Source organism: Trachymyrmex cornetzi, unplaced genomic scaffold (genome assembly GCF_001594075.2).
Source record: "Trachymyrmex cornetzi isolate Tcor2-1 unplaced genomic scaffold, Tcor1.1 scaffold175, whole genome shotgun sequence".
In the NCBI taxonomy this organism is placed as follows: Eukaryota; Metazoa; Arthropoda; class Insecta; order Hymenoptera; family Formicidae; genus Trachymyrmex; species Trachymyrmex cornetzi.
The window spans coordinates 140,153-150,629 of NW_017296364.1; the positions used below are offsets into that span (position 1 = coordinate 140,153).

General features: G+C 32.4%; 2 protein-coding genes across 2 annotated transcripts; one reads left to right on the forward strand and one right to left on the reverse strand.

Annotated features, from left to right (window-relative positions):
• The first annotated feature begins 1,672 nt into the window (after nucleotides 1-1,672).
• LOC108759246 (trihelix transcription factor GTL1) lies at nucleotides 1,673-2,921 on the forward strand. Its single transcript, XM_018504592.1, has 2 exons — nucleotides 1,673-2,053; nucleotides 2,231-2,921. Exons 1-2 carry the CDS (start codon nucleotides 1,975-1,977, stop codon nucleotides 2,902-2,904), a joined length of 753 nt encoding a protein of 250 aa, XP_018360094.1. The 5' UTR covers nucleotides 1,673-1,974; the 3' UTR covers nucleotides 2,905-2,921.
• A 706-nt stretch (nucleotides 2,922-3,627) lies between these two features.
• Nucleotides 3,628-5,213, reverse strand: LOC108759239 (uncharacterized). Its single transcript, XM_018504586.1, has 4 exons — nucleotides 5,155-5,213; nucleotides 4,628-4,936; nucleotides 4,366-4,535; nucleotides 3,628-4,289 (listed from the first exon to the last, which is right to left on the reverse strand). Exons 2-4 carry the CDS (start codon nucleotides 4,927-4,929, stop codon nucleotides 3,628-3,630), a joined length of 1,134 nt encoding a protein of 377 aa, XP_018360088.1. The 5' UTR covers nucleotides 4,930-4,936; nucleotides 5,155-5,213.
• Nucleotides 5,214-10,477: the final 5,264 nt, after the last annotated feature.

Genomic DNA, 10,477 nt, shown 5'->3' on the forward strand with positions numbered 1-10,477 from the left:
GCAGTGTATCATGAAGGAACGATAGTGAGTATACACGAGTATGCAATGAGTATTTTTGAGGAGATTGTCCGTTTTCAATACACGTTTATCCGCTGATGAACGACAAACGTATACGCGAGTATTTTTGAGTGAATCGTCCATTTTCAGCTGATGAGTGAGAATATGTTAATACGACGTTTCTCTTTTACTCGTACATTTACTTATCATTTATTAATTACCATATCGTACGATTTCAAATAAATTAAAATAGAAATTATATAATAATTCATTATTTATTATTGTATATATCAGGAGACGCGGTAGTGTCTCCGGCCATGTTAAAAAAAAGTGTATATATTATTCATATATACACACACATATATATGTATATTAATAAATTAGTAATAATAATGAATTAATATTGTATGTATTTTATTTTTATTTTGACAATTCATTTATCAATGGTTATATATAACTGTAATATATTCACGCGCGCGCGTTTGTGTGTGTGCATACACCTCAGAGTTCTAGTTTAATCTATCACGTCCCTTAATTATTTTTGGGATTAGGGTAATCACATTAAATATAAAATATATTTAGAAAAAATGGTTTAATTTGAAATGATCTTTCTAATCTGCATGCAAAAGTATTACGATAGACTTGTCAAAATATTAATAGTTTATGAGATATATTACACTTTATTCAGATATAAATGTTTCATGAACTATTTTTAACTTTAATGAACTATTTTTAACTTTAATAGTTTTTTTTGTCAATACATGCAATATCTAGAAATTTCAAGCTTTCGATTTGTAAATCGTTGAGAAAAAAATTTTGATTCTCAACACCCATCGAGCGTTCAAAAATTTATCAAGAACTATTGTGAATTAACGAATATACGAGGGTCGTCTGAAAAGTTTTGAGCCTCATCATGAAGATGGCGTTACTCGTCAAAGCCATTCTGGTATTATAATCGTGATACTTACTGAAAAATATCTGTGACAATTGTTGCCACTTTGGACGTTCAGTTCTTGTTTGACAATCATTTGTATCATTTTGTAAAAATGAAAAAAATTGAATATCGTGCTATAATTAACTTCTTGCATGTGAAAGACAATACGTCTACGCTAATTAAAGCCGAGTTGGACGCTATTTACGGGGACTCTGCCTCATCATTTGCCACCGTGAAAAGATGGGTAGCTGAATTGAAATGTGGTCGTATCAGCTTAGCTGATGATGAGTGTTCGTGACGGCCAACAACTGCGACCACCACCGATAACATCGAAGAAATTCATCAAATGATAATGGACAACCGTCGAATTAAGATTAGGGTGATAGCAGAGACTGTTGGCATATCAAAAGAACGTGTTTGTTATATATTGATTGAAGAATTAGGCATGCGTAACTTAACCGCGCGTTGGGTGCCGCGCTTGCTCACTCTGGATCAAAAACGCATTCAAATGAACATTTCTAAGGCCCTGTTGGAGCGGTTTAAACGAAACGAGTCGGATTTTTTGCGTCGATTAATAACGGTTGATGAAACTTGGGTCCACCACTTCACTCCTGAAACGAAAGAATAATCAAAACAGTGGACTGCGAATGGTGAACCTACTCCGAAGGTTTTATCGACGGGAAAGGTGATGGCGACTATTTTTTGGGACAGTCATGGAATTGTGTTGATCGACTATAGGTGCGTTCGGCATTGTAAATCGGAGACGTCGGATTGCTCTTTTATCTCGAAAATCGTTCGGCAATTCATATTTTTCTGCTCTGTATCATCCCATCTGTGTTCGATATTAGCATTTTTATAGCAAATCAAGCTCCTCAATTTGCTCTGGATTCAAAGGTCGAGCTCACAGAGAAATGTTCGTTTGCCCGCGAAAATTATAAATTACCGATTTCAACATAACCTACTTATTAATTGGCTGCTTTAGAAATTTGTAGTGTGACGTTCACCGTACGAGTATTAAGCTACGTTTTATTTTTCGCTTTCTAATGATCAAAATGTTTGTAGTAAACAACGAACTTCGCGAAATAGTGCAAATTGGTGACAAATATTTCTATAAAAAAAATGGTAAGTTTTTATTTCTTTTTTGGAAGTTTTATGGAGGTTATGTCTTAAATATAAAAGATTTCTTAAAATTTTCCAAATAAAACATTTTATTGCATCATAGAGACTAATTAAATCAATAATTTACTTATACTGTACAAATAAATGTTCAGAAATTTATAATTTTTTTTGCTTTTACAGATGATACTTATGAATCTATACAATTATCAGAGGGAGAAAATAAAAGAAATTTTGTAGAACAACGTGAAGATGAAGTTCAAAAACATGAGAAGAAAATTTGGACAAATGAGTCTATTTTGAGATTAATAAATCTAGTTGAAGAATTTGAAGAACAATTTCAAAATTCAATAAAAAAACATATTTGGATGAAAATCTCCAAAATTTTGACCACTGATTTGGGTACTTCAATTACATGGCAGCAATGTGACACCAAATGGAAAGGCTTATTAAAAATATATAAAGATATCAAAGAACACAACTCATCATCTGGAAGAAATCGAAAAAGATGGGAATATTTTGAAGTAATGAATGAAATGCTTCATAACAAACCAGAAATTACACCTGTAGCTACTTGCAGTAATACGAAAGGATTGATGGTTAATGAAGAATCGAGTGGCACTGGTAAAAGTACAGAAGATGAAGAAAATATCACAGATGACAAATATTCCTGCGACAATAAGAGAAAATCTTCATCCACATGTGCAACTGACTTTTTTAAGAAAAAACGTTCATCAATAGGTAATGCTGTAGAAAGAAGACATCAGGAGAAAATGCAAAGACAGGATGACTTCTTAAAATGTTTCAATGAGTATGTCGGAATACTTCGAGATAAGAAGAATAGCAATGATGAGTGAATATTTCTTACTTCTACTGAGGCCATTAATCCTACAAAATCATTTAATTATTTTTAATTACCTAAAAGAAAGTTGATTATTTTATATTAGTTTTATTTCAGTCAGTTCTTTTTATTCATCGGAATGCAATGAGCATATGCCTATTATAAGTATCAGTCTGCCGCAATTCGCCGGAATTTACACTGTGATTTTGAGTTTCTTTTCTTTTATCGTTATCAAAATGTGCAATTAATATTTTTTCTGTTTCATATATAATATATGTATATATGCACATTAGCCATGTTATTCATATATTACTTAATTATTAAAAGGAAAGTTCTAACAATAAGTTGAACAGACTGTTGTAAATATTTTTCTGTTCTCAACAAGACTGAAATTTCTATCAGATATGTAATATTTTATGTTTTATTTACATTGATTTAATATCGAAGTACTTGTTTTAATGGTGATAAAGCAGTCTATGTTAAATTTATTTTACTCTTTCGTGCTAAAAGCATAATTTCGAAAGATAGAATTATGCTTTCAGCACGAAAGCATAAAGAACAAACTTAGTCTTAGTCTAAAATTGTTGTTTTTGTTTTAAGTTTCCAATATTATCATTTAATAATTAAACGTTATTTATGTTGTGTAACTTTTAGTTTATATAGATATATATAAATAAACTACATTATAAATTTAGTTCATAAATAAAATAATCAATATGTTTGAACTGTATAAACATGTTTATTCATTCCATATTTCCCATATTTCTATTGGAAGAATATTCATAATTTCTCTTCTTTTCAATATGCCTGCATTATTTCCTTCTTCTTCATTTATGTTTGCAATAAATTCATAGTCTCTTATATCCCTTACCTCCATATTGTCTACAAGTTCCTCAGGTAAATCTCCATTTAAAATACTGATGTTGTGCATAATACATGCGGATACTATCAATAGACAAATTAAATCTAATCTAACTGTTTCAAGATACTTTAAGCGTCTGAATCGTCCTTTTAAATATGCAAAAGCATTCTCTATTCTCACACGACATTGTGATAATTTTTTATTAAAATTTTTTTCTCGGTTAGTTAACCCACCAACATCTTTGAAACCTACTAGAAGATATGGAGATAACTGATAGACCAAATCTCCCACTAGGTGACTATCATTAGGAAAATCAATTGATGAATTTTTTATTTTTGCATATAAATCAGACTTCTTAAATAATCTGATATCGTGAATGGATCCAGGTTCTCCAACATAGACATCTAGAAATGATCTTTCACTGTCGCAGACTCCTTGTAGAAGTACAGAATGGTAATTTTTTCTGTTGCAGTAAGAATTTGGATGATTCTTTGGTTTTAATATACGGACATGCAATCCGTTGATAGCTCCAATAATTCCTAAAGAAAGATTAGACTTAAACATTCGAAATAGTAAATGAAAAATAGCAAATGAAAAATTTTAGTTATTATTTACTTGGAAACCCGTTAATTTGTTGAAATTGTTTCATTATTGTTATAGCACGTTCTCTATTTGGCCATGATATAATTTTATATGTGATATTAACTTTTAAAAGACTTTTACATGTTCTATAAAGTATATCCCAACAAGTACTTTTACTGATATCAAAGCGATCAGCTACTGATCTAAAAAGAAAAATAGGAATAAGAAAATAAAGAAGTTTTGTTTGCACCGTAAATAATTTATTTTATATCAGTAATTTATCATGAAAACTTACCGGAAAGATTCAATATTTGATAAATACCAAATGGTAATCATTAATTGTTTTATAAGTGGAAGAGGTTTGCATCCAACATTTATATTGTCTTCAGTGCTATTAAGTTTTGTGAGCAATTCTTCAAACGTATTCGGTGTTATTCGGAAGTGTGTTTTAAATGTTCTATCGGAGAAACGAGGGACAATTTCTTCTGCATATTGATAAACTCTTGGAATTTTGACATTTTCATCTTCGTTATCAGTGTCATCAAAAAATATATCCCAAGCAAAATTTAAAATAAAGCCAATTCCTGCATTATTCATTTTGTTCCTAGTGTATATATAATTATATAATATATTCAATTAATTTTATTTTATAACAATTCTTTATGTTCACAATTGACATAATTAACATAATTCTTATACAGCTAATTCACATTTATATACATTTTTAATTATTTTTTATTTATTTCTTATTATTTATAGATTTATATATATATTTATATATATCTAATTAATATTTAACGTTAATAACATTAATAAACCTACTTTTCAGGTTAAAGAATGAAATAGCGATGACATCTCAGAATCGTTCGACATTAACTTTTATGCTCGGCTTGCTCGAAGATCACGTGATCACGCTCGCCATCTTCTAGCTCGCATTTCAGATTTACATTGCCGGGCGCACCTTATATTGAAAAAGATAAAACAGGGATGTTCTACGCATCATTGCTTGACAAGCTGAAGGCAGAAATTGAGAAAAAACGATCTCATTTGAAAAAGAAGAAAGTGCTGTTCTATCAAGATAACGCACCGTCTCACACTTCGGCTATGGAAAAAATTCACGAATGCGGTTCGAATTAATTGATCATCCACCGTATTCACCAGATCTGGCCCCCAGCGACTTTTTTCTATTTCCTAGGCTCAAAGTTTGGCTCGGAGGACAGAAATTTTCATCGAACGAGGAGGTCATCGCATCCGTAGATGCCTATTTTGCAAAGCAAGACTCTCAGTATTATTTGAATGGGAACATCGCTGGAAAAAATCGACTTAAAGCAAGACTATGTGGAAAAATAAAATTGAATTTGACCGAAAAATTACTTGTTTCTATGTTAGGATCAACACTTTTCAGACGACCCTCGTATATGGATATCTTGAAGAATAATTATGGATCATCTGAATATGACTTAATAATAAGCTAAAACATGTAATAGTTTTATAAACTTTAATTAAATTTCTTTGTATTTATGTGATATATTTATATTCAAGTATTTATTTGACTCTTATATATACTTTTTAATGTCAATTTATATTTTATTATACTACACTGCTGAAGATGGTTTGAATTAAGCTGAAACGTTCTGTATTGATATATACGTAATACTGAGAAATATATGTTTATATAATCGCTCCAATTACTGCGAGTTTAGGCTCTTAATTACCCGTGTTTTCTTCTATTGTTTAAGTTTTATCTCAAGAGCCCGATTTTTATTTTTCTATTCATCGTCTGATAACTTTTTAAAAATTCTATTACTTTTGTATAAAACATTTTTTAGATAAATCAATATTTTTTGAGATATTAGCCGTTCTAGAACTTTTACTATGCACTATAATACTAAATTTCTCGGAACCTACGACCTGTACGCTCCCGCCATTTTCCTTAATTTACATCTTACCATATACTGTCAACTATTGCTGATATCAAGGACTTTCATTAACTTGTTATACAAACCGAGATAGTCCCTTGTAAGATTCAGCTTCAACCGTTATAGGCTTTAACTCCTATATGTTGTGTATTCACACATACGGGGTCTTAATAAATCATTTATTATTTATTAATTAATTTTAACTTAACGTAGTAACATTTTAGACTTTTAATGTTTTAATTTAATTTAGTTATTGTACATTTAATCGATAACTATTAACTTTTAATTTGACTCTCTTGAAGTTAATTTTCAGATACAATGTGAGGGGATAATGAGCATATAATTTAATAATTTTATGTCTTTTATATTGTATAATCGTTAGTTCCTAGTAAACATAAATATATATATATATACTATCATATTGCTACTGTATAACGGAATATAACAGATAATATAATATGTGTGTAACATTCCACGTTGGTTGCAATTGCCCGGGAAAAAGGTTTATATATAATTATTTATATTTATATGCAAGGTGTCTAGCGAGACTTTTCCAATTCCCCACAGGAAGGTAGATGGGATCGAAATAAATATAAAAGTCCTTTATCGGACTGCATCCGTATCATTTTAAACGGATACAGCAACTTCTTGCGAGAGACGAAAAGCCGCGCATCTGCTTTTGTGCAGGTGGTGTGGAAATAAAAATAAGTGCTTCATCAGTTTTTTCACCAGAAAAAAAATGACAAAAATAATAATTATTTCTTCACTGAAAAAAATGCATGTAATTTTACATGGAAATTACATGTTTATGACTGGAAAATTACTTAAATTAAATAAATATGATTGGAAATTTACTGGAAATTATAAATTTCGAATCATATTTAGGTAATTTTCTATATACATGTAATTTCTATGTAAAATTACATGCATTTTTTTCAGTGTTGGCTCGCGAGCCTGCATTATATATACCGATTAATATTTCGTGTACGTACATGCAGAAAAATATCATCCTAGTCCTAATAAAAAAAGACGTAAATTTTATTCATATTGTTTTGAGTAGCGATTATCTTGACAAAGAATATTTTCTTATTAATACAGGATGTTTAATACTTGTTTAATAATTGTCGGGCTGATAACGCTCGTGGATAGAGCGGACTAAACTCAGTTGACAAGTTCTGTATCATTTTGCAATTTTCGCGATAGTTAACAAGATGTTAATTACTAAATATCGCTGAATATTGGTTTTCAAGAATCTTTTACTCAAATACTATCAACTTTATAGAAAAATAGCAAGAGACAAATATTGTTTTTTTTTCTTTTCACAAAGTTCTAGAAATTTTTTCAGAATTTTTTAGTATTGTATTTTCTCATTTTTGTAAAAATAGTTGTTAATAAGAAAATGCAGTACTAAAAGGTTGATAAAAAATTCTGAAAAGATTTGTAGAGCTTTATGAGAAAAAGATAAACAATTTTTGTCTCTTGCTGTTTATTTGTAAAGTTGATAGTACTTGACTAAAAAGTCCTTCAAAACCAATATTTTAATAATTAATATCTTGTTAACTATTGCGAAAATTACAAAATGGTAAAAGACTCAGTTTGACTCAGTTTATTGCGCTCTATCTTATTCACGAACGTTGTCGGTAGAATTATCAAATACCCTTTTAAAATATACATATTATTTATTTAAAATAAGTCATATTTATACATATGTAACATTTTTTGTATGTACACGCGCACGCTTTAGAGCGAACTAAATTGAGTTCTCAAAAATATTTCGATCATTTCCCAATCGATAAGTCATATTTATACATATGTAACATTTTTTGTATGTACACGCGCACGCTTTAGAGCGAACTAAATTGAGTTCTCAAAAATATTTCGATCATTTCCCAATCGAGATATTATTTCCAAAACGCCGAATATCCACCATCGATAGTTTGGCGCGCGGGGAGTGGGGCAAGCGCCCCGCTCACCGCCGCGTGTCACTAAGCTCGAATAGCGTGGCGCGACTGCTAGGCTATCCCCGCTCCTCGCGGCCCGCGCGGCATGAGCCGTATCTTCGGCAATAGTAGGCCGGGTGGACGCGCGTACGCGGCTATCTTTAAACGTTAATATCTCGTTAAATATTGCTGATACCGCAAAATGGTACAAGACTTTTTGACTCAGTATAACCTGTTCTACTCACGTATGAAACATTTGGCGGTCATTTCCAGACACCCTGTATATGTATATATTAATTTATATATTTATTTTATTGAATGTACTAATAAAATTGAAGTGACATTATTTTTGTTTATATACCATTCATGTCCATATACGAGGGTCGTCCGAAAAGTTTTGAGCCGAATGTAGAAACAAGTAATTTTTCGGTCGAATTCAATTTTATTTTTCCACGTAGTCTTCTTTTAAGTTGATACATTTTTTCCAGCGATGCTCCCACCCCTTTAATCCATTCAAATAACAATGAGCATCTTGATTTGCAAAATAGGCGTCTACGGATACGATGACCTCCTCATTCGATTAAAATTTCTGTCCTCTGAGCCAAACTTTGAGCCTAGGAAACAGAAAAATGTCGCTGAAGGCCAGATCTGGTGAATACGGTGGATGGTCAATTAATTCGAACCGCAATTCGTGAATTTTTGCCATAGCGACCGCGGAAGTGTGAGACGGTGCGTTATCTTGATGGAACAGCACTTTCTTATTTTTCAAATGCGGTCGTTTTTTCTCATTTTCTGCCTTCAGCTTGTCAAGCAATGATGCGTGGTGCGTCCCTGTTATCGTTTTACCTTTTTCAAGATAGTCGATCAACACAATTCCATGACTGTCCCAAAAAACAGTCGCCATCACCTTTCCCGTCGATAAAATCGTCTTCGCTTTCTTCGGAGCAGGTTAACCCTTCGCAGTTCACTGTTTTGATTGTTCTTTCGTTTCAGGAGTGAAGTGGTGGACCCAAGTTTCATCAACCGTTATTAATCGACGCAAAAAATCCGACCCGTTTCGCTTAAACCGCTCCAACAGGGCCTTAGAAATGTTCATTCGAATGTGTTTTTGATCCAGAGTAAGCAAGCGCGGCACCCAACACGCGGTTAACTTACGCATGTCTAATTCTTGAGTCAATATATAACAAACACGTTCTTTTGATATGCCAACAGCCTCTGCTATTTCCCTAATCTTAATTCGACGGTTGTCCATTATCATTTGATGAATTTCTTCGATGTTATCGGTGGTGGTCGCAGTTGTTGGTCCACCCGAACGCTCATCATCAGCTAAGCTGGTACGACCACGTTTAAATTCAGCTACCCATCTTTTCACGGTGGCAAATAATGGGGCAGAGTCCCCGTAAACAGCGTCCAACTCGGTTTTAATTTGCGTAGACATATTGCCTTTCTAATGCAAGAATTTAATTATAGCACGATATTCAATTTTTTCCATTTTTACAAAAGGACGACACAAATGATTGTCAAACAAGAACTGAACGTCCAAAGTGGCCATAATTGTCACAGATATCTTTCGTAAGTATCACGATTATAATACCAGAATGGCTTTGACGAGTAAGGCCATCTTCATGATGAGGCTCAAAACTTTTCAGACGATCCTCGTAGATTTTCATATATCGCTAGTACATCAATCGGTACATTTATCGTAACGCGCGCGCGAACGCTTCTAATTCGCTCAAATCATACCTAACCAAAATGGCGGCTGATTAATTGCGGCCACGAATTTTTCTCGATACTCATTCCAGTGTATATATAGTTCAGTGGAAGATCGAGATACCATGAGTCACAAAAATTCAAACTCTTGAAAGTACATCTAAATATAAAAATGTATCATATTTTTAATAATTAAAGCATAATGCATATTAAAAGATTTTTAGAGAAGACGCCTAATCTGTAAGGCAAAGTTGGTGACTCCCCGGCCAATGAAGGCAAGGTGGATGACTCCCCGGCCAATGAAGGCAAGGTGGATGATTCCCCGGCCAATGAAGGCAAGGTGGATGACGGGGGCCAAATGTGTATCAATGACTTGGAGTATAACAATTCTCGCAGATTTAAAAATATTCTGTGACAAAAGATAAAAGAATAAGCTAATCTGTCCAGAAACACCGTTTGTTCTAATACAACGGTATAGAGATTAAGCTTCTACGAGATACAATTTATCGAAATTCGAATTGCTATATCTCCGGAAAAAAAATCGCTTTGGGACGGTCCAAAATGGATTTTGAAGGG